Source organism: Enhydra lutris, unplaced genomic scaffold (genome assembly GCF_002288905.1).
Source record: "Enhydra lutris kenyoni isolate GAN:26980312 unplaced genomic scaffold, ASM228890v2 scaffoldscaffold2, whole genome shotgun sequence".
NCBI lineage: Eukaryota > Metazoa > Chordata > Mammalia > Carnivora > Mustelidae > Enhydra > Enhydra lutris.
This window is the reverse complement of record NW_019154086.1, coordinates 20664099-20689020: the sequence shown is the minus strand read 5'-3', so window position 1 is coordinate 20689020 and position 24922 is coordinate 20664099. Positions and strand designations below refer to the sequence as shown.

At 42.3% G+C, this 24922-nt stretch overlaps 2 protein-coding genes across 2 annotated transcripts in view; one reads left to right on the top strand and one right to left on the bottom strand.

The window, feature by feature from the left end:
• The first annotated feature begins 2406 nt into the window (after window positions 1–2406).
• Window positions 2407–15718, top strand: LOC111147055 (leucine rich repeats and IQ motif containing 4). The gene is made up of 4 exons (XM_022502927.1): window positions 2407–3429; window positions 8162–8335; window positions 9552–9690; window positions 15666–15718. Exons 1-4 carry the CDS (start codon window positions 2407–2409, stop codon window positions 15716–15718), a joined length of 1389 nt encoding a protein of 462 aa, XP_022358635.1.
• Window positions 15719–17848: 2130 nt separating this feature from the next.
• LOC111149861 (leucine rich repeat containing 31) overlaps window positions 17849–24922 on the bottom strand; it is a 60997-nt gene continuing 53923 nt past the window's right edge. The window contains exons 9-10 of the mRNA XM_022507169.1: window positions 24696–24863; window positions 17849–18204 (exon numbers count right to left, since the gene is read on the bottom strand). Coding sequence (XP_022362877.1) covers window positions 17849–18204; window positions 24696–24863 — 524 coding nt within the window. The remainder of the gene's footprint in view (window positions 18205–24695; window positions 24864–24922) is intronic.

Genomic DNA, 24922 nt, shown 5'->3' with positions numbered 1-24922 from the left:
ACAAATGATGTTAATATCCTGAGCAAGGTTAGGACAAATTCTACACTCCGGTCCCCACTTCCTACTATGTTCTGAGAAAAGGCCTTTTGGTTAGTTTCTGTATCTGTAAAACAGAGATCGTAATGGTGTCTGCTTCTTAAGGTTCTAGTGAGGATTCCATACATTAATTTAAGTAAAGCTTAGCACATACAGTGTCCTGAGTGTTCTCTATTTTCCTTTCTCCTGTGGCTTTAGTCGGTATGTCGTCTAAGAGTCTTCAGCATTGCCAGTTTATATGAAAGACACTGGAAGTTTTATCCTACAGGACTGAATAGTATCAAATCAATCTAATGATCAAATGAGAAATGTTGGAGACAGCTGATTCTATACACAATTTAATCAATGATAAGTCTTGTCTGTAAGGACCTATTTAGAAACTGTCCCTGCTCCCCTTCCCCCAGGGGATTTACTTGGAGACAAGTCCCGGAAACCAGCTTCAGGTAACAAAGCCCAGATACAAAGGTGGGTCAGGCCAGGTGGAGACATCCGATCAGTGGGGGGATGCATACTGTCTCCCTGGTTACCAAGGAGGATGAGCCCCGCCCTTTGGGCGCCAATCCCAATCAAGGTGGAATAGGCTGGTTCAAATGTCTACTAGGGTCAATTGTAACTGAATGGGTCACCTAGCCTCACTATGGAGTTTCCTGTGTGTGTTACAATCTCATTGGCCACCTGTGCGTGGCCAGGCCCAACTGCATGGCCTTTGCCCTTAAAAGCTAGACTGTGAAACAGAGAAGGGTCGCCCTCTCTTGTAAGAGGTGCGACCCCGAACGTTCGGTTAGATTCTTGATGCTTGGCTTGAGATAAAGCTTTGCTTGACCTTCGCTTTGTTCAGTCTCTCTCCTTTAATCACGGACCCATTATTGGGGCATAACATTGACCTTTCTTTAAATAACAGAGAGCAACACTGTCCCAGAACTCTGTTGAAGGCTAGGCATATAGTAATGAGAATCTAAACCACATATTTTATGTTGCAAGGCGCAGTAATTGTAAGTGTGGGTCTCAAAGCACATCCCCTCCATCTAGGGCCTAGGCCCCTGTGTGGGAGGAGAGGCCCAGTACTCAGCTGGAAAGCCCCCAGCCTAGAAGGCAAGTCAAAGATGCTACAATCAACCAGGCCATCATCACCTCCTCGTCTTCTCTGCCTTCCTTCTTAGGCTTTGGGGTGTGTGTGCATAGGTTAATGACCAAGTACTTAGTCTTCTGTAATATAATATTAACACCTTAGATTTATAAGACTTATAAATCCAGTAGTGCAAGTCTGCCAATTTTGTTGTTATTCAAGTTTGTCTTCTGAAATTCTACATTCTTTGCATTTTCATATAAATTTTAGAATCAGCCTGTTAACTTCCACCAAAAAAGAAAAAAAAAGCCTATTAAGATTTTTAAAAATTAAATATTTTATTTATTTATTTGACAGAGAGAGATCGCAAGTAGGCAGAGAGAGGAAGAGAAGCAGGCTCCCTGCTGAGCAGAGAGCCCGAAGCAGGGCTCGATCCCAGGACCCTAAGATCATGACCTGAGCGGAAGGCAGAGGCTTTAACCCTCTGGGCCACCCAGGTGCCCTGCTTATTGAGATTTTGATTGAGATTGTACTGAAACAAAAGATCAACTTGGGGAATACATTAACATTTTAACACTGAGTGTTTTAATCCATGCACATGATATACTTCTCATTTAATTTCTTTCTAGATTGCTGCTGTAGTTCATTTCAATTTGAGGCAATTTCAGATATCTTGCTCAGGGATTTAAGCCCCTACCCCCCAGCCAGGCTTAGGGATCTAAGACCATAAGGTATCTCCGCTTCTCCTTGTCTCAAGAAGTTCCTTTGCCTGTGAATATGGAAGACTGGCTTCTCTGTCTGCCGGTCCCCAAAGTTGAAAATGCCACCAGGCATCAAAGTGCCCACTGGTCTCTCCTTCCTTACGAAGGGGTAGTCCATCTCTAGAATTTAATTCTTTTGGCCTTCTTTGCGTCCACAATTCTCTGGTGGCTTCAAGGGGGAAAAAATGCAACATTTTAAAATATTATTTTTTCCTAGTGTTCTCTCAGTGTTTATGGAAGGAGCAAACTTTTTGCAATCTTCTCCATTCTACCTGAAAATAGAGTCAAAATAGGGATTTTTAAAAATGAGACTTTTTTCTTTTCATGTAAGTCAACCTGTTAGAAGGAATCTCTACTTGAATTCATCTCTCAACATGAAACACAGAAACCTACATTTCATGCCACGTTAGAATGTCAAGCACAAGATTCCATTAACTAAACTTAATCTGTCTTAAGGATATGGAATCCCCTGGCAAGTAAACGGATCTTTTTATTCTTTTCCCAGTATTTCGGATTTTGACTACTTGAACTTCCCTCAACACAATGTCAAATGACATCATAAAATCAGTAGGTGGCGCATCTAGAATTCATCCGAACGATGATCCACAACAGGCCTCTGGTAGAACATTTTTCATTGATGCTTCGAATCGGAGCCTGACTACCATCCCATCAGAGATCTTGCAGTTAGAAGAATTAGAAGAAGCGCATCTGGAAAACAACCAGATTGAAGCAATCCCCCCGGGCATCCAGCGTTTAAGGAATGTCCGGATCCTCTATCTGAACAGGAACAAGCTGAGCGAGCTGTGCCCAGAGCTGGGCAAGCTGGGCAGCTTGGAGGGCCTGGACCTGAGCCACAACCCGCTCCTGTCCTCGTCCCTTCCGGTCCTCAGCAGCCTGCGCCGCCTGCGCGAGCTGCGCCTCTACCACACCGGCCTGACCGAGATCCCCATCGTCATCTGCAAACTCCTGCACCACCTCGAGCTGCTCGGGCTGAGCGGCAACCACCTCCGCTCTCTGCCCAAGGAACTAGTGAACCAGACCAAACTGAGGGAGATCTACCTGAAGCAAAACCAGCTGGAGGTTTTTCCCGCCGAGCTCTGTGTTCTCACCAACCTGGAGATCATTGACCTGGACGAGAACAAACTCGCCGTCATCCCCGAAGAGATTGGGAACCTGAAAAGGTTGCAGAAGTTCTACCTAGCTTATAACAGCCTGCCCGTTCTCCCAGAGACGCTGGGCCACTGCAGCCAGCTCTCGGTGCTGGATTTGTCCTACAACCGCCTCCACTCGATCCCGCACACCCTGGCCGAGCTGGTGGGGATGACGGAGATCGGGCTGAGCGGCAACCACCTGGAGAAGGTGCCGCGCCCCGTCTGCAAGTGGATCTCGATGCACCTGCTCTACCTGTGCAACACCGGCCTGCGGGGGCTGCGGCGCTCCTTCCGGCGCCTGGTCAGCCTGCGCTTCCTGGATCTCAGCCAGAACCATCTGGAACGCTGTCCCGCGGAGATCGCGGCGCTCAAGAACCTGGAAGTCCTGGCGCTGGATGATAATAAAATATGGCAGGTACTGAGGCCCTTCCTGGCTGTCACTGCGCTTCCGCAAGGGCTTTTCCCGCACCTGGGCTGGTGCTCATGTCCTCATTTTGACGTGGGTGCTGTTATCCTCAGTGACACGCGGGGAGAACGAGGCACAGGGAGCGGTAACTACTTTGCTGAGGCCACACCCCTGCACGAGACAGAGCCGAGTTTCAACCCAGAGCGGCTGGGTCCCGGGGGCTGTGTTCTGAGCCAAGACCACCTCCTAACGGGGGTTCCTCACAGGGCAGGGTTTTTTCTGGCACGTACAACCTCGGGTCTTGATGCTCCCCTCATGGTGAACTGCAGAACAGTCCCTCAAAGAAAAACTCTCCCACGTGTGCAGGGTGGCGCGTTCACAAATGTCCGGCAGAGCCCTGTTGACAGTAAGGAAGTACAGGAGACCATCTAAATTTGTCGCTAGAGCGGTGAGCACACAGATTGTGCTATAGTCGTAAATTTAAAAACTATACAATAATTTAACCCATGTGCCAGGGCAGATCTCAAAATTGTGATGTTTCTTAAAAAGGAAAACAAATTGCAGAACATGACGCTATTTATAAATTCTTAATCACACAAACTCCATACATACACACACCACTCATACGTTGTGGATATGTATATATGCAATAAAAGGATAAAACATATGAGCTAGAAAAAAACGCGCTGAATTCTTAATAGTGGCTGCCTCTGGGAAGAGGAAGGAAGTCAAGGAAATGAGGAGGGGATCACAGGGGAGCCTGGTTTTAATTGCAGCATCTCATTTTGTTTACTTAAAAATTCTTTTTATTTGAGTCTAGTTGACGCACATTTCATTTTATTAACAAATGGTTTGGATGGTGCATGCACAGGTGTTTGTTTTGTTATTTTTAATATTTGAAAATTAAAAAGAACAGTGAGTTCTGCTACAACTGTAGAGGGAGAAAGCAAGAGATTTGGAAATCCACGACTGTATCAAGTAATAGGTCTGCTTTTCCTGGCCATGGGCACAGATCTCCTGTGCTCACCATACTTTATCCTAGTCCTAGGCCTTAAGGGTTTGTTGGGGGTGTTTTTGTTTAATCTCTTACTCGCTTTTTAATTTAGAACTTTGTGGGGAGTGCTGTTGTTGTTTTTCCTAGTTGCTGCAGTTTTAAAACAGCCCTTCAGGAAGTAACAATTCTGATGCTAATTTAGGATTTAGGAAGAGAATCTAGGGCTTAATCTCTATTTAGGTAGCAACCCACTTTGGAGGATTTTAGAGGTTTTTCAGAGGCCATCTGCCCCCCCCCCCCCAGCTATTCCAACACTGAGGTAAGAAATTCCTTTTACAGTGGAAAAAGTCTGTCCAGTTCTACGTGGGAGTGAAAGGCTCAACGTATGAAGTACCCTTGGGAAGTATAACCCACTGACTTAATTCCCACTGAGTCCTGAATGATACCTAATCCTTTCCTGGGAAACATTTTCAGAGATCAGAATAGAAGAGGGAATCACACACTGACAGCACCTTAACAAACATAAGCCTCAACCGACACCATGTTTTACCTCAAGTCAAGATGGCTGAAATGTGGATGTGTTCAATATTGTCATATTGAAGGTGAAAATCTCTGTGTCCCATTGCTTGTTATTCTTCAGTTCTTATGATGGTATTTCTGTGGTTTTTGGTCTTCTCTCATTTCCTATTATGCTAATCCCTCCAGTACTTACCCTCCCAGTGCATTTCTCTGTAAAATGACACATGACTTTTAAGCCAGCTGCTTACCTCTCCTCCCCCAAAGACTTTCCTGATGGGTTGCTTGCTCTTGGAGCCTGGCCAGTAGCTTTTTCTTGTCTAGGTGGATGCAAAAGTAGCTGACTTTCAGTGTGTATCTAGATGGATTTTATTTGTATGGTCCATCTTCTGTGAAGGGACAACTCAACGTCAAAATGACAAAAGCTTGGTTAGAGCATCCCTAATGATTGTCCTCATTTGACACTCCATAGGTTTTCTGTACATGCAGATTTATTCCCACTACACTTTAATGTGACTGTGACGGGATTAATTATTGGATCTTGAATATGTTAAAAAAAATCTTTAAACATTCAATGTGCTTTGAAAAAGAAAAACTAAACCTATGAGCTAACTGAACAGCAGTAAGAGGGACATTACTAGGCTATAATGAAGGGACTAGATTGAAAACCCTTTTCCTATTATTTTGAACTGCATTGATGCAGATGCTTTGTATTAAAGGGATCTAAGTGCCTGATGAAGAATCTTGAAACAGCCAAGAAGGAAAGCTTAAACAGCAGTTTCTCTGGAGATTGACTTCCTCTGATTGAAAAATAAATAAAACTATGAACATTTTATAGCATTTTTAGGGAAATGAGCGCTCACCCTACACAATAAAGAGAAAAATATAAAAGATTGCAGGTGTGTGAGACTTACTATATTATCCTCCTAGAGGCTGTGGAGACCAAGAAAAACAAGGCTGTACCCGCCTCGAGTCTAGCCTTGACATAAGTGCAGCCATCTTGATGTTCCAGATTATTGCAAAATATCTCTTGGGTTCTGACCTACTCAGATTAGTACTTTAAACAGTCCCTCTCTCCTTTAATGATTGATTTAAACCCCTGGACTCAGCTGCCTCTGTCTTTCATTACTCCCCTACACATTCCCCAACTGACCAGTGTTGACCCGAGTAGGTAGGGACAACTCTATGCCCCTATTCAGCAGGAAGAAGTTACAGAAGATGAAGCCTTCCACCTTCAACAACCTTAAAGATTTAAGGGTTAAAATTGTTCAGGGGGAAATGTGGAGGCCGAGAAAATTAAGGCCATCCCACCTCAAGTTTAGCTGATGTGGGAAACAGAGGCAGAAGAAAATCATTAAAATTCCTCACCTACTGACAAGCCCTTGAAACAGACAGAGTGGCTCTCCCCTGGGGACTTAACTGTCCTCACCTTGAGGTTTTGCTAAGGACAATCCTAGCCTGACCAACCCCCTACCCCAACAGGTCCAACCAGGATCCTGTAAGTCTACTTTAACAATTCCTTTATCTCTAAACCTCCAAGATAGTGTTGAGAGTCATTCCCAAGCATATGGCCCACTGATATACATCTAAAGGGTCTCATGAGAAGATTTTTATTATTGGTAATAAATAACCTTTCTCCCAACAATAGCTAGCCCCTCAAGGTCCTGGAGACCTTGCTCCCAAAAATCCTTGGAGACTTACATCATCCATAATCCCCTTTGTCCTCACCCACCACCGAGTCCACCTCTACTCTGCCTTTAAAAATTCTGACTGTAATCTGGTTCGGGGTCCAAGTCCCTACTCCGCTGTGTCGGGTCCAAGCTTGTCAAATAAACCCTCATGTGATTGCATTGGTACTTGGCTCCTTGGTGGTCTCTCGGACACGAAAACTTGGACATAACAAGGCTTTCTTTTGACCTACTTCCCAATTATTTATCTGTCTCCCCATCTATGGAGAGAGCAGGCTGACTTGAACTGTAACCATTCTCATGAAGAAGAGAGGAATGGGGGGTGGGGAGAAACCAGGGCTCAGGACAGTCAAATGTGGGGAATGATTTCCCATTAGGAGTAAAGCCAGATGAAGGTGGTTCAAAGTGAGTGAAGAAAGCTGTTGATATATATAGCTGGGCTTTTTTTTCCTACAAGAAAGTAGGTGTCTCTGTAATGTAATCAATAGGGAGACTGTCACATTTTAAGAATGAGATTTTTCCATGTGGTTCCAGGGGGCCAGAAAGAGACCAATAAGTGAACATAATAGTGACACAAATTTTGGCTTGACAGGAGAAGGAAATCTGATGATTAGAGGTTTCCATCCAAGTAATGAGTTTTTCATTCCAGGAGGTGGTGTTTGAATGTATGCTGGATGGCTAGCTGTGAAATATATTCAACCATCCTATTAAAGGATTGGAATAGATGACCTTTGGAAGGCCTTCCAAGCCTGACAGTCTGGGAGTCTGGAAAATGGCTACCCAATACCTACAAAGGGCACATAAGCCTTGGTGTTCATGGAGGGCAGAATATGACAAGATAAAAACTCGACAGTCTTTGTTTGCTTCCAACTGAGATTTCTTTTTTTTTTTTTTTAAAGATTTTATTTATTTATTTGAGAGGGAGAGAATAAGAGAGAGAGAGAGAGAGAAGGAGCAGGGGAGGGGCAGAGGGAGAGGGAGAAGCAGACTCCCCACTGAGCAGGGAGCCTGACATGGGACTCCATCCCAGGACTCTGGGATCATGACCTGAGCTAAAAGCAGACACTTAACCAACTGAGCCCCCAGGTACCCCCCACTGAGATCTCAGCTGAAGTTTCTAAATTGCTGACTTAAAGCCTTTCAGGATGAGAGGTCATGTTCCTCAACTAATCAGATCTAATAACTGAACTTATTCAGATTATAGTTGCAATATTACACTAAAAACTTCAGTACTTTTTCAGGAGTGTCAAGCTACATTACAGTTCAAAAATTTGCAATAAAGTAGGTTAAAAATTGCTTCAATTTCAAGCAGTGCCTAAAAGTGAGGAGCAGAGAGGCTCAGGGAAAGAGTGGGACTCCAGACATTAGATCTACAATATATATACTCTATATGCAGACACGTGTGCCAACTTTTCATCAGCAGGAATTGCTAAATTGCTCTGCTTTATGTTTATCAATGGGCCTCAAAACTAAAAACCCCATTTATTATCTTACTGTTTAAAATAATCTTGACGTGAAACTTACCTTTTTGGAATACTTCTAGTTACCGCCAGACTTCGGCTCACTTTCAAAGCTGAAGATGCTTGGGTTAACAGGAAATCAGTTCCTTTCATTTCCAGAAGAAATCCTTTCTTTAGAGTCTTTAGAGAAATTATGCATCGGGCAAGACCAAGGAGCCAAGTTCACCTCTTTGCCAGAACACATTAGTAAACTACAGGTAAGCCTCCTCCCCAGACGAGTAGGCAAAGCAGTTCGTGCCCCCTGATTCCTTAAGTTGGCTGAGACTGAGAAAATATGGTGGTGTCCCCCCGTAGGCTGCCTGTGGAATCATCCCGACTAGATTTCCAACCGTGAACAAGTAGTCACTCTAACACTGTTTTCCTGAGCTGCTGGGTTCATCCTCAAAGAACATAGCCAAGAAGTTATGCCATGCCATACTCCTCTCCACTGTGCTATTTGGCATGTTTTATTTGCAGAAATTGAGCAATTCCACTTTCCATTTGATTACTACATTGTTGTAAGAGGCCCCTGAAAATTGCACTATTTTAAGTTAAAGTGTCATACAGGTGACATGGGTAGGTGCCTGCATTTTGGATGGGTCAAGGTGACCTCCCTCCCTCCATGGTGGCAGGCCAATCGGTATATTAACATTGTCCCGGGTTCCTGTGGAGATGGGTCCGCAGCCCTGTGCTAAATCCTGACAAAGCAACAAGGTAACTTCATTCAAGGTAGCCTTGCCCTGTGTCTTAATGTATGCATAAAGAATTGAGAATTTTTTTCCATGTTTGTGGTACTGCACTCTTACTAAGGATAAAGTAGATGCGGGCCACAACATGACCTCCCATCCTGGACCTGAATGACAGTGTGTGTAGCCCGGGTACTTCTCACCTGTGACACGGAGGTCCTGTTCCTGATTCTCCATTACTTTGTCCTGTGTTCAGAATTCTCATCATCTGGCTCCTTGACAGGCCGCATAACACTCCTTGAAATCTTCGGATGAGATGCAAACATTACATTTTTGCTCAGAGGATTTGAAAATAGCTAACTCATTACCTGCACATTTGGCTACTTCAAACCTGGGCAATGTTAGATTGATACTTGACACAATTTCAGTTTGTTATCAACTGCTGCAGATAATTAGCTGTTGAAAGGAAGCAAATGATATATATAGTTAAATTATCACAACTATCTCTCCATAAAGTTCATGCGAAACAAACACTAGATTCCCTGCAAAACTGGGAACCATGTTTAATGGTTTTACTCAAAAATAATTTTATGTTTTGGTGATGGTTCTTTAAATAAGTATGTTTTTCCCTTGATCCCAATGCAGAGTTTCCCCCATTGAAAGAGTATGGGAACTCTCCAGTGATTGTGGTTATTTTCATTCTTTTATCAGTGTAAGGATCATCATGGTCTACTCTCATGTTTTTCAGAGTCTTAAAGAGCTGTATATAGAGAACAATCATCTGGAGTACCTGCCTACATCCTTGGGATCAATGCCTAACCTGGAAATTCTCGACTGCCGTCACAACCGCCTTAAACAACTTCCGGATTCCATTTGCCAGGCACAAGGTGAGGAGTCTTGGTAGATCCCCAGCCTGGTGGACTGTGAGGCCAGCATGTCCCATGATGATGCATTTCCCATTTCCTCCATTCACTAAAGACCAATCTCAATTTAGAGAGCTTAGCCTGACCCCATTACCTCCTCCCAAGTCTCCCTAGCCAGACAGGGAAGGCCAGGTTCCTGATTAGTACAGCTAAGAACCTCACAAAGGCAGTTAGGTTGTTTATTGGGAACTGAATAGAGAAGTAAATAGCAATGGCTAAGAAAATTAGCATTCGTCCATATAGTCATCATACCAACGACCATACTTTATTGCCTACCTACTACATGCCAGAATTTGGAGTTTGCCTTAGGTCACTAAGTCACTTGAATAAAAGGAAAAGTGTTGACCCAGAGTGGTGAAATCAGCAAGGAAGGACTTTTGGAGCTGTATGACTGGCATGAAGAATCAGTTATGACCCATATTTAAACACCCAAACATTTCATGCTAGGCTAAATCATTCTTTATTTGTACGTGTGTCAATTTATCCATCCATTTAACAGCCTTTTGCTGAGCTTTTCGTGGGACCAAATTAAAAAAATGTTTTTTGCCATAGATTAAAGTCAGGGATGAGCATGCAGTACTCCTTAGTAATGCACCTGACCCTGCATTTTCATCCTGTCCTTGGTCCCTGGAGGACTGAAACATGGTCACATTTTTTTCGTGTGTACTATTTCTGTCTCTCATACTTATATACACTGGCTCTAACAACTTTGAATTGTTATAAGGAAGAGAACTTGGTTTGCCTCATTAAATGTGTCTTTTGTTACATGACACAGCAGGAGACACACATTTCAAAGTAACTGGACTAAAGAATGCACGGGTTGACTTTGCCTCTTCTTAAGACAAATCTGTCATTAAAAACAAATTGTTTCAGCTTTGAAAGAATTACTGCTTGAGGACAACTTGATCACCTGTCTTCCAGAGAATTTGGATAATCTAGTGAATCTAAAGGTTTTGACACTGGTGGACAACCCCCTAGAGGACCCCCCAAAAGAAGTGTATACTGAAGGCATCCAGGCTATATGGGCACACTTTAAGAAAAAAAGAAAAATGAAGATAATGGCAACAAAGGTAAAAAAAATTCTGGATAGCACATTCACAGCTGCTTTGGAGAAGGGCCAGTGGTAAAGATATTACAGACTGTGCCGGGGCTGCTCTTTACTCATCTATACCTTGTCCTCGTCAAGAGTAAACCCTCTTATTTCCTTTATATCCTCAGAATTAAGCAAGAGGATCTTTGAACATCTTCTTGGCATTTTTGCATTTTCGTTCTTCATCTCTTTGCCAGTTAAGAAGACAGCAAAGAGGTGAAAGAAACCCAAACTTCCAATCCCAAAGCAGTCTAAAATTCTTGGACTGTTCACTGGACTGAAAAGCTTATATTCACAAAGTTGCTAAGATAAGGCTGAAAAATTAGAAATGAAAGTATTTGTGGAGCAGGGCTGTGGGGACCAGAGTTCTGCTCTGGATCAAAGGGCAAAGAGCCTTTAAAGTGGGGGATGAGGGAATGAGAGTGACGGGGTCAAAGGACGTTGTCATCTCCTCCTTGCCCCCCTAGCCCATGGAGATAATAGGCTACCCCCGGCTAGGCCAGGCCTGTGTCCACGTCCGTCAGGATTCAGTATACATTATGCATTTGATCCAAGCCCCCATTGTCTCACACCTTGATGACCACCCTAGTCCTCCAACTAGTATCCCCACTTTCACACCTGCTTCCCTTACAGTATACCTTCCGCTCAGTTGTCAGACCAGTGCTGTTAAAACACAGGTGAGATCTTATCACTACTCTACTGAAGTCCATGATTCTCTTTTTCACCTGAAGCAAGAGTCAGTCTTTACTTTGTAAGACCCTCTTCTGGCAATGGCCCTCAACCATATCAAACCTAACACCCTTTCTTTTATGCTAAATAGTATGTGATACCTTCTTTACTCTTCTGAAATTTAACTCAGATAATATAACCTACCAAAACCTTTAATTTTGACAAATGAAAATAATGCCTGAGCTGCAACATAAAGAAGAAAGGAAAATAATTTATATTAAAATATTTATTTTAATATGTATATACTCAAGAGTGGCTACACTGGAAGAATGAATATAATACTTTTTGGATACTTCCCAAAAGTGTTTTGAAAAACCATGTACCCTCTTGCACATTTTGAAATTGATGTTTAAATTCTTTTGCCACTAAGTTTAAATTATTGCAAAGGATTTACTTTTCAGCAAGTTTTAAATATTGACATCTTAAAATAGAGCTCTTAGATCAGTATTTTAAACATACCCAGTGGAATCTAAATACCATTATGATTTGATATGTCAGTCACATCAATTTACAAAATTCACGAGCAAGCTCCTATAGCCAGAAATTTTTTTTAGGATCGTGCGTGTGCGCGTGTGCATACACACACACACACACACACACACACACACACACACACACAAAAGTGCACGCATGTACATGCGCACTGAGTGGGGGTGGGGCAGAGGAAGAGGGAGAAAGAATCTCTTCAGCAGACTCCATGCTGGGTTCCGAGCCCAGAACCAGTGGCTGGGCTCAGTCCCACAACCCATGAGATGGTGACCTGAGCCAAAACCCCCAGTCAGGCTTGAGCCACCCAGGTGTCCCATAGGCAGAAATTTTATATCCTTTCTTTTTCTTCTTGAACATGTATTTTTATTTCACTTTCCCTTAAGAATTGAGCTTAATGTTTTATATCTATAACTTTAAGTCATTTACAGATCCCCTTTCATACTTTTAGGCAGCACAAATATTTATACTAATTAAGTTTTAAAATTAAAAATTTTTTATTTGACCATAGGGTTTTTAAAGTCCCGATTAAGTCATATTACAATTATTAGTGGTATAAAATTGACCAAAACACTATAAAATCCATTACAAATTTTGGTATTTAATTATTTGACCTAGAGGATTTGGGGAAAATACATACACAAATGTGAGACTTCTCCGATATAGTTTATATATCCCTGTATAATTGTTAGTTATTGCTGGAATGAGACAGGGTTGACATCGGTTCTATTCCTATTTTTCATTTTACAGATGAAACGCCGAGAAACCTTATTTACATAGATTAGTTACAAGAATGGAAGAAGTTTTTGTGTGTGTGTGTGCCTATATTATTTCATTTTAAATGGTAATGCTTCACACATCTCTGACCTTCTTCCAGATTTATATCCCCAAAAATCAGATAGTGAGCTCCTGGCTGGCAAATCAACTTGTCTTTCAATTTTCTTGAAGGCAAAGAGCTGGGAACCATTTGCCTTACAAAAGAATTGCTTACTTAGTCCCTAGGGCCAACATCAATACTGCTAGTCTTTTATTATTGAAATATAATTGACATACAATGTTATATTAGTTTCAGGTGCATAACATACTGACTTGAGAATTCTGTGCATTGCACAACGCTTACCCCAAGTGTAGTCCCCATCTGTCACCATACGACATTATTACAATATTGTTGACTATGTTCCCGTACGCTGTACTTTTCATCTCCATAACTTCCTTTATAACTGGAAGTTTGTACTTCTTCACCCCATCAGCTCTTCCACTCATCTAACCATCCCTCCCCACCACAACCAACAGTTCTTTGTAAGAGTCTGTTTTATGTTATCATTGTTTGTTTGTATGTTTTGTTTTTCCGATACTACTATTTTATATTGTCTGGTTTTTGTGGTGTCCCAGAGGTCTTTGGAGTCCAGGGCCACACACCCCAGTCAGATTCGGGTGGCTGAGAGTTGTGCCAGAGGGGCAGCCAGGAAGCAGGGTGGGAATGGAGAACCGGCAGCCTGGTTCCTAGGCAGATACATTGTGGGCAGGGGTGGAAGTTGAAGCTTTGGAAATGGATTGCCTCCGTACTATCCAAGCGTTCACACCCTGGGAAAGTCTTTGTGCCCTGGGGCATGTGTCAGACCATTGAAGATGGCTAAACCCCAACACATCAAAAAGCCTGGAAAATGCCTAGAATGCCTCTAGAGGGCGATACTGTTCCCCTGGAAAATCACCCCCTGAACTCCTGTGTGGCTGCTCTCACTCTCCCATATCCTCCATCCCATTTTCACGTCACAGACAGATTCTTGGTGTTTTCCCAAAGTCCAAGCCTGCTCCTCCCTCTGCCCAGAGATGTGTCTCCCGGATATGGACAAGACCCCGGCCCTCACTTAGTTCAGTCCTTGCTCAAATATCCTCATATCTGCCCTTGATCCATCTTATATAGAACAGCATTCCCCACCCACCTCATTCATTCATTTAGCAAATACTTACCGAGCTTCTGCTAGGTGCCAGGCACTGGAAATACATCAGTGAACAAAACAAATTTTTCTGTCCTCATATTGCTTAAAGTCTAGTATCGTGGAAATAAAAACATGAAATATAAAACAGAAAATTATACAATCTATTAGAAAGTGATATGTGGCATTGGAAAAAGCTCAAGCTAAGGGGAACTGAGGTTGCCAGAAGTCATGTGTGTGTGTTGAGTGGGCTGGCGGGGGTTGGGGGGGGTTCGATTTAAATGAGATGGTCAGAGCAGGCCTCATTGGAAAAATGACTGTCTTAGTCAGCTCTGGCTATCATAACAATATACCATACACTGGATGGCTCAAACAACAGACATTTTCTCACAGTGCTAGGGGTGAGAAGTCTAGGATTAGGGGGCCAGTGTGGTCGGTCACTGGTGAGAGCCCTCCTTCCTCCTTACACGTGGCTGTCTTCTTGCTGTGCCCACATGAGACAGAGAGAAGACTAAGTTGTGTGTTGTCTCTCATAAGAGCATTAATCGCGTTATGAAGACCCCATAATGACCACATCCAAGCCTAATTACCTCCGAAGGGCCCACCTCCAAAGACAATGACATTGGGGGTTAGGACTTTCAATATGAGCTGGGGATGGGGAGAGACAGTTCAGTCCACAGCCATGACAATTGAGGAAATACTTGGAGAACTGGAGGTTAAGCCATCTGAGTATTGGAAAGAGCTTTCCAGGCAGAAGCAGCCGCAAAAGCAAGAGCTGGGAGGTGGGTTTGTGTGGGGTGTGGCTGTGAGCCGGCCTGACAGCCAGAGCAGAGTGAGCAAGGGGAAGGAGAGAGGTCCTTTCAGTTAAGAGGAAGGGAGTAGGGGCATCTGGGTGGCTCAGTGGGTTAAAGCCTCTGCCTTCGGCTCAGGTCATGATCCTAGAGTTCTGGGATCGAGCCGCACATTGGGCTCTCTGCTCGGCGGGGAGCCTGCTTCCTCCTCTGTCTCTGCCTGCCTCTCTGCCTACTTGTGATCTCTGTCAAATAAATAAAAATCTTAAAAAAAAAAAAAAAAAAAGAGGAAGGGAGCAGATCCGAGAGGCCCTTGTAAGCCCATTGTAAGGACTTGAGCTTCTATTCTGGGAGAAGTGGGGAGGTCCGGGGAGTTTCAGAGCCTACTGCTGGGGGGGATGTTTCTGAGTAGGTGGGAGGGCACAGGACCTTGGAAGGAATGGGGCTGACTGTAGGCAGGAGCCCGGCAGTCCAGTGAGGAGAGGGAGGGCGGATGCAGGCCCTCCTGACTCCCCGTACTGTGCACTGTTGTCTCTGTGGCGTTTACTGTCATCTATGAAATCATACATTCCTGTGTTTATTGTCTCTTCTCGCTGCAATAATCATACATTCCTGTGTTTATTGTCTTTTCTCGCTGCAATGTGAGGTCTGGGACATTGGCATTTAACTGCTGTTCCCTGAATGTCTACAGCAGTGCCTGGGACATAAAAGCACTGATTTGCTGTTGTTGTTGTTGTTGTTGTTTTTACATTTGCCAGAATGGCCGATTGAAAGAGAAAATGAGGTGTGGAGTTCTAATGACATTCCATTCTTCACATCTTTAAAACTACGTACCAGAATGAAGAGATAACCATCCCTATCTCGAGTGATACCAGCTGATGCTTTCTGGGTTTATCTTGTTTTCAGATTCAGGCATGGTGGCGTGGAATAATGGTCCGGAAAGGATTGGGGAGGTTTGAAGAACTGCAAAAAGTGCTGAAGAAAGGAAAGAATTCTCCAAAAGATAAGAAAGGAAAAAAGGATGTAAAAGGAAAAACTGCAAAGAAAAACAGGAAATAATTCTGTAACGAATTGAGGTAATGAACTCTGTTGGATTAAGAAAGCAACATGTGTAGGAATTAGATGGCCTACCACACTAAAATTATTCATAGAAACATGACTATGTGAAAAATAAAGGTTCTCACTTTATTGAAATATTTATGGATGAAATGATACGATGCCTGGGAACTGCCCCAGAATAATATCAGGGAGAGGTAAGTGTGGGGGATCCCAATGAAACAGGATTGGCATTAACTTGTTAATTGTACATGCATGTGATAGGTAAATGGAGGTTCATTGTACGATCCTGTCTATTTTAAAAAAAACTTTTTAAGTTTATTTATTTAAGTAATCTTTACCTCCAACATGGGGCTCAAACTCATGACCCTGAGATCAAGAGTCGGATACGCTTTGGACTGAGCCAGCCAGGCAGCCCTAAAACTTTTAATTTTGAAATAGAGACTTACAGGAAGTTCCAAAGAAATGGGCAGGGAGGTCCACGCACCCTTCACCCTCCCTCAGTGTTGACATCCTGCATAACTCTAATAGGATACCAAAACCAGAAAACTGATATTGGTGCCATAAACTGAGCTTATTCAGATTCTATGGGTTGTAGGAAACTTGTGTGTGTGCATGTGTATATGTGTGTAGTTCAGTGTCGTTATGTCACATGTAAGCTTTACGTAGCCATCACCACAAATCTCCGGGGTGTTATTCCTTTGAGTCACACTTACCGTTCACCCCATCTCCGGATCCCTAACCCTGTCTTCAGCTGTACAGTTTTATTTCAAGGATGTCATGTAAATGGAATCACATAGTGCGTAACACTTGGGGATTGGCTTTTTCACTCTGCGTAAGTCAAAGTCCATCCACATCGTTGCAGGAATCAATTTACTGCTGAGTGGTATCGCCTAGTACCATAGTTTTTCTAACTATTCACCCTTTGAAGGATATTGGTCTGTTTCCAGTTTTGGGCTAGTTGTACATAGGTTTTGCATATGTTCACGGAAATACATGAGCACAGGTGCTCATGGGATTCATGGAAATGTCCAGAGAATGAAGAATACCACAATTGCCTAAAACATCCCCATCTCTACTACCCAAAGTCTCCTCGTTCCTGATGAGTTCCTTATGGAGTAATATTGATTTCAAATTCTACATGTTCTTCAAGCAATAATTGCAATATAAATTACTAGTGTAGCAACAAGAAACCAAGCATAATTTGCTTAGAGTGTATCAGAATAGAAATGTGTAAGCAGACAAACACTTCTGCTGTGTAATGGGTTTCATGCTCCTGCAAAAAAATAACCAAAAATTTCAAAAATCATTTAGATCAAGACAAAAACTTTAATTAACAAATTAAATAGATTTTACATAGAATAGTCCATACCAAAAAGTGCCCAGAGCTAATGTTATTTTATTTTAGCAATAAAAGGTTTTACTTTATTTTATTAAGATGTGTTTTTGATACTGGGTTTCAAAGTTTTGACCACTTTTTACTAAGATTTATATGTCTGTGACCATTATTAGTGTTCATGGTTTATATCTGAGATAAAAAGCACCAGAACATAAAATAATAAACCAGGGAAGAGTATACTTTCTGACAAAAATGCAAATAGATTACATTAAGACACATATAATAGTAAAGATAGCATGAAACTATCATAGCTAGTGCCTTTCACATTAGAATTTCACGCACACACTTACACATACACACACACGTACTTGTATTTAGAACATTTATCATATGGGTAAAGAAGACAGAGAAAATTCTAGGTCAAGAAAAAAAGGTATTACCAGATTCTAAACATTTTTGGCAGGCCTTCTAAACACTAAGTGAACTATATGTCTGGAATAAATGAAACTCCATGGAAACACATAATCTTTGCCATTGGAAAGTAAATTAGATTTACTTTCATTAGATTACCATATACATATTTACACAACTTTCATTAACATCAATCCCATTAAACAGCCCAGAAGCTGATACTCCTTTGATTACACTAAGATTCATTCATGCTCTTTTCCTCCTCCAGATAATGGTTTATAGCTTAGTTAAGCCTTGGGAAATCAGCTTCCTGAAACTCACCGAGGTCAAAGTGAATGCTGTGTCTGTGATCTTGGTAAAAATGTTCTAGTTCTTCCTCCTGTGAAGTGAGGAGGATCCATCTTCTCATTCCTATCTCCGTGATCTCGGAAAGTTTGGTGATAGCCTTTAACAAGTGTCCAAACCATTGTCCACAATCTCGAGAAATTGATGGCCGAAGGCTAATATCCAGCTCAGTTAGCTCTTTGAGGAACCACACATTTTGGCAGAAGATGGCCCATCCTGCATTACAGATGCCGTCATTATAGCTCAGGTCGAGCTCCCGTAGCTTGGCCAGGTGACCTGAATGTATTACCGATGCTGAAAAATAAAGTCACACTAAATGCTAAAATACAAGAAAACTGTCTCCCGGGGCTATTTGCCAGTTCCAAGATCAGTAACGATTGGTGATTAGAAATGATTTATTAGCTAGCAGCTTTATTCGGGGCATCTGAAATAACGTTAATACCAAATCTGTTCTCTGTGCATCCCAAGTACAGCTTGAAAGTTTGTATTTTTTTGTATTTTTTCCTCTCTTTCCAAATCCCAACCCAAAGAATATCTTTTGTGTCAAGTTCCTGCTCTTGGCTCCACTAAAGTCCCAGCCCTTCTACAGACTCTAATTAAATGTGATGAGTGATGGCTCTCACTTAACTGAGGACCATTTATAAACTGTCATCTTGCTGTTTAATACCGTTTAGTTGGTCACTGCTCATTCAGTCATTCTTCATTCAGCAAGTATTTAACTGAGCACTTTTCATGGCAAAATACACATGGGTGATTTCTAAGTCACCTTAGGGACCTCCAATTCATAGAACAGTTTTCCCTTTGAAGAGCATATATCACAGTACGACCTAAAATGGCACTTGGTAATAGTTTGTGATGAAACTAAGAAAAGATAGTAACACTAGATAGTAACTAGCTTAGTTAACAAGAGTGTAACACTTGAGTAATACTCAAGATAGTAACTTGAGATAGGAGAGTTTCCCAGAGCAGCCAGCGTGTGCTTCCCTTGCCAGCCAAATGCAGTGATGGACCACAGAGATCACATGAGTAGCACGGGATCTCAGAGTTGGCAGGGACCCACCCTGGAGGCATCCTCATTCAGCCTCTGGATCAATGATCAGAGACCACTCTCCCTCTGCCTTCTCTACTAGTGACCAGCCAGCTCCTGCCTGAGGCACCCTTGCCGGTTGCCCCCACAGAGTGGGGTGGCTCTCAGCAGGAGAAAGCCCCCATCCTTCAGGTCCCTTTCTGCCTTCCAGTGACGTTCACTGATCACCCCGCAGCCTGCCAGACGCTTTGGCTCCTTCCTCTCACCAGCCTTGTGGTGTTGGACAGCAGTCTGTTCCCCTTGAATTCTCTCCCTTTAGGAGTAAATGTGTCCTGGTCTTTCAGTCGTTCTTCATGTGTCCTGGCTCCCAGAGCAAGCAGGTTGCTCCATCCCCATTGCTTTCCCTTGCCCACGGTTTGGGTCCACTGTGCATTCGAAAGCTTAGCATTCCATACACTCAAGAGCTGCACTCCGTTTGTGGGTGTCCGTATTGATGTGGGTCTCTTCCTCTCTCTGCAACATTACCATATTCTCAAGACCTAACTGTTAGAGACAATGTGCATGCTTTTCTGTTTTACAATTTTTTCTATTATGGCAATTTTAAAGGGTACAAAAAAATAGAACAAATAGGAGCATAAACTCCCATGTCCCTGTCATTCAGATTCAACACTTACCCTCATTACAAGGATCTTGTTTCACCTAATCCTTCCCTTCTCTTTACGTATTTATTTTTTTTAGTACAGACTTTCCTCCTTTTACCGTACTTCACTTTACTGTGCTTCACAGATAGTGCTTTTATTAAATTAACAAATTGAAGGTTTGGGTCAACTCTGCGTCAAGCACCATTTTTCCAACAGCATTTGCTCACTCTGTGTCTTTGTGTCACATTTTGTAATTCTCACGATATTTGAATTTTTTCCCTAATTTGTTACGGTGATCTGTGGTAGGATTTGCTGAAAGCTCAGGTGATGGTTAGCTCTTTTAAGCAAACAAATATTTTTTTAGGGGGAGTAGGGTCAGAAGGAAAGGGAGGGAGACAATCCTAGGCAGGTTCCATGCCCAGTGGGGCTGGATCTCACAACACTGAGATCATCACCTGAGCTGAAATCACGAGTCAGATACTAAACTGACTGAGCCACCCAGGTACCCCACAATAAAGTATTTTTTAACTAAGGTGCATTCTTTTTTTAGACATAATGTATTGCATGCTTAATAGACCACAGTATAGTGTACACATAACTTTGTATGTATTGGGAAACCAGAAAATGTACTCGACTTGACTTTTTGCATTATTTGCTCTATTATGGTAGTGTTGAACCAAACCCACAATATCTCTGACATATGACTGTATTTTATTTTTCTTATTTACCCTATAGTATTATTGACTGCATTCCCTTTGCTATACTTCTCATCTGCATGACTTATTTATTAAGTTTTTATACCACTTGGTTATCTTGATCTATTTCACCCATTTTCCACCTCCTCTGGTAACTAATGATAAGTTTGTTCTCTGCATTTAAGAGTCTGCTTTTTGTCATTTGTTTTGCATTTTAGATTCTGCATATTAAGGAAACCATATATTTGTCTTTCTCTGACTTATTTCACTTAGGATTATACCCTCTAGGTCCAACCGTGTTCTCGCAAATGGAGGATTTCATTCTTGGGGCACCTGGCTGGCTCAGTCTGTAGAGCATAAGACTCTGCAGAAGTTCAAGATTGTTGAGTCATTGATCCCATTGTTGGGTCATGAGTTCAAGCCCCATGTTGGGCATAAAACTTACTTTAAAAATAAATAAATAAAATGTATGTATCTTAAAAAACAGATCTCATTCTTTTTTATGGTTGAGTAATATTCTCGTGTGTGTGTGTGTGCGTGTGTGTGTGTGTGTGTGCACCACTCTTTTCTACCCATTCATCCATCTGTGGACACTTAGGTTGCTTCCATATCTTAGATATTATAATTAATGCTGGTATAAACATGGGGGGTGTATATCTTTTCAAATTAGTGTTTTTGTTTTCTCTGGGTAAGAACCCAGTGGTAGGGGGCGCCTGGGTGGCTCAGTGGGTTAAGCCGCTGCCTTCGGCTCAGGTCGTGATCTCAGGGTCCTGGGATCGAGTCCCGCATCGGGCTCTCTGCTCGGCAGGGAGCCTGCTTCCCTCTCTCTCTCTCTCTCTGCCTGCCTCTCTGTCTACTTGTGATCTCTCTCTGTCAAATAAATAAATAAAATCTTTAAAAAAAAAAAAAAAAGAACCCAGTGGTAGGATTACTGGATCATGTGCTATTTCTATTTTTAATTTTTTGAGGAACCTCCGTATGGTTTTCCAGGGTGGCTGCACCAATTTACATTACCACCAACTATGCAGGCAGGTTCCTTTTCCTCCACATCCTCTCCAAGACTTGCTATTTCTTGTCTTTTTGGTTTTAGCCATTCTGACGGGTGTAAGGTGATACTTCATATTGTTGTGGTTTTTAAGATTTTATTTTTAAGTATTCTCTATGCACAATGTGGTGCTCAAACATACAGCCCTAAGATCAAGAGTCACTCTACTTACTGAGCCAGCCAGGTCCTCCCTCATTGTGGTTCTGATTTGCATTCCCCTGATGATTAGTGATGCCGAGCGTCTTTTCCTGTGTCTGGTTGGCCATCTGCATGTCGTCTTCAGAAAAATGTCTCTCCGGTTCCTCTGTGCATCTTTAAATTGGATTATTTGGGGTTTTTTGGTTTTGAATTGTTTGAATTCTTTAAATATTTTGGACATTAATGCCTTACTGAATCTATCACTTGCAAATACTTTCTCCCATTCAGTAAGTTGCCTTTTCATGTTTTTTGGTGTCTTCCTTCATTGCGCAAAAGCTTTTCATTTTGTGTAGTCCCAAGAGTTTAATTTTGCTTTGGTTTTCCTTGCCTGAGGAGACATATCTAGAAAAATGTTGTTAAGGCCAGTGTCAAAAAGATCACTGCCTATGTTTTCTTCCATGAGTTTTATGGTTGCTGGTCTCACATTTAGGTCTCTAATCCATTCTGAGCTTTTGTGTGTGGTGTTAGAGAGTGGTCCAGTTTCATTTTTCTGCATGTAGCTGTTCGGTTTTCCCAGCACCAGTTATGGAGAGACTGTCTTTTCCCCATTGTATATTCTTGTCTCCTTTGTTGTAGATTACTTGACCACATAAGCAAAGATTTTTTTTTCCCGCCCTGGGTCTTTGCTTTGTTCCATTGATCTATGTGTTTGTCTGTATCTGTGCCAGGGCCATACTGTTTAGATTACTACAACTCTGTAGTATAGCTTGAAATCTGGGATTGTGATACCTCCGGTTGTGTTCTTCTTCATGATTGTTTTGGCGACTTGGGATCTTCTGTAATTCTAAACAAATTTTAGGATTATTCTAGTTCTGTGAAAAATGCTGTTGATATTTTGATAGGGGTTACATTAAATCTGTAGATTGCTTTGGATAGTATGGACATTTAACAATATTTGTTCTCCCAGCCCATGAGCATGGAGTATCTTTTCATTTGTTTATGTCATCTTCAATTTCTTTGATCAGCCTCCTATAGTTTTCAGAGCACGGGTCTTTCTCCTCCTTGGTTAAGTTACTCCTTGGTATTTTATTATTTTGGGTACAATTGTAAATGGGTTGTTTTCTCAAATTTCTCTTTCTGCTGCTTTATTATTAGGTACAGAAATGCAACAGAATTCTGCAAATTGACTTTGTATCCTGTAGCTTTACTGAGTTCATTTAGCAGTTCTAATAGTTTTTGGTGGAGCCTGTAGGGTTTTCTAGATGTAGTTTTATGTCATCATGCATCATAGTGAAAGCTTTACTTCTCCTTACCAATTTGGATGCCTTTTATTTCCTGACTGCTGTGGCTGAGACTCCAGTACCATGATGAATAAAAGTGGCGAGAGTGAACATCCTTTTCTTGTTCCTGACTTAAGAGAAAAACTCTCCATTTTTCACCATTGAGTATGATGTTAGCCGTAGGATTGACATAAATGACTTTTATCATATTGAGGTATATTCCGTCCAATCCCACTTTTCTGGGAGTTTTTAATCACATGTGGATATTGACTCTTGTCAGATGCTTTTTTTTTTGCATGTCCTGAGATGACTATATGATTTTTGAGATGATCATATTATTGTATTTTATTTATTTATTTGTCAGAGAGAGAGAGGGAGAGAGAGCGAGCACAGGCAGACAGAATGGCAGGCAGAGGCAGAGGGAGAAGCAGGCTCCCTGATGAGCAAGGAGCCTGAGGTGGGACTCGATCCCAGGACGCTGGGATCATGACCTGAGCCGAAGGCAGCTGCTTAACCAACTGAGCCACCCAGGCGTCCCTGATCATATTACTGTATTTTAAACCAAATCACAGGCATCGTTTTAACTTACTTGTATTGTTTGAATTTTCCAATCACGTGAGTATCCTAATTATTATATTTCACTATTTCATACTTATTAGATATTTTAAAAATCTGGGTAATAGGATCGTTTAAGTTATGGAAATATCTTTATAGTTTACTCGAGAAACTGTTATTATTTTATTTTTTTTTTAAGATTTTTATTTATTTATTTGACAGAGAGAGATCACAAGTAGACAGAGAGGCAGGCAGAGACAGAGAGAGAGAGGGAAGCAGGCTCCCCACCGAGCAGAGAGCCCGATGCGGGGCTCGATCCCAGGACCCTGAGATCATGACCCGAGCCGAAGGCAGTGGCTTAACCCACTGAGCCACCCAGGCGCCCCGAAACTTATTATTTATAAAAGAAAAAAAAGCTACAAGTGATTAAGTATTTCTTCACTTGATCTTAGCCAAAAGGCCGAGAAGCGATGATTAAGTATTTCTTAAAGAACATTTGTTAAAATAATCCAAGCAATATAAAAGTGGCAATGGCTAACCAGATATAGTAAAACTTGTTATTCACAAAAAAAATTTTGGAGAGGTGCTCATCACTTAAGAGATCTGGGGGCGGATGGCTGCGTGGTCCTGGGGATGTGGGCACAAGGGTAGAGGAGAGACACAAATGTACTCTCCAATTCATTATTTCCCAATGGGAAGTGGACATCACAGAGGCGATTTTAGAGGAGATTTGGGAAAGGTATTATATTATATACCCTGGAATCCTGCAGTGCAAAACTTATTCCTTATTCAACTCTCTTTCCATCTTTCTAAATTGACATGGAGAAGGCGTCAGACTGATGCTCTTAAAGACCTCTCTTCCCCTTTTTCTAACAGAGAGAGGATGAACCTCTATTCAAAGCCTTCAGCTGGCAACAGTGTACTAATGTCTATGAGAGGTGATTCCCATATTTCAATTATGGTGATGATGAGTTTCCTGTTCAAATAAAAGCATTTAGGTTAAAGACTCAGTATAAAGGAAAATTTAAGTAACAATGCAGGTACCACGTGGACGGGGCAAACTTTGTGAAGGCAGACTGGAGGGAACTGAAGTTTGAGTAAGAGACCAGGACAGTCCTTCCCCTCCCTGTGCAGGGAAGGCAGGGAGCAGAAGCTGGAACACCCCACCGCCATGTCTATGCCCATCTGTCCCTTTGTGAAACGCCCTCCTCTGTCTTCCTGGCTTGGGAATTGCCCTTGTTGGTTTCCACCAGCTCTCTCCTAAGCAGATGTCCAAGAGAAAGAAGGGAAGGGGCAAAGAGGGTCCACCACAGGCCTGGCCCGGTTCCCTGCCACCCTTCCCCTGCAATGCAGGTGCACTGGGCTCCGAGGGCCGGGACTGCCATGGGACCAGTGGATACCAACCCAGGAGAGCCACGTCCTCCGTCACCAGGCCACAGCTGCTCAGTCTCAGCACGCGAAGGGACGCTAAGAACTTCAATGTTTCCAGAAGCAGCTTCAGGTTGCCACCAATACATTTATTCCAAGAGAGGTCGAATATTTCCAGAGCGCGGAGGTAAGCAGAGGCTTCAGCTAAAATTGATAACAGAACAGCAATCCTTTAGGCTTCCTTCTCAGCAACTGAGGAACCT

Coding starts and splice junctions, on each gene's coding strand:
- LOC111147055 (XM_022502927.1), top strand. CDS start 2,407: ATGTCAAATGACATCATAAAATCAGTAGGTGGCGCATCTAGAATTCAT. Junction 3,430..8,161: donor ATGATAATAAAATATGGCAG/GTACTGAGGCCC, acceptor GAATACTTCTAG/TTACCGCCAGACTTCGGCTC. Junction 8,336..9,551: donor AACACATTAGTAAACTACAG/GTAAGCCTCCTC, acceptor CATGTTTTTCAG/AGTCTTAAAGAGCTGTATAT.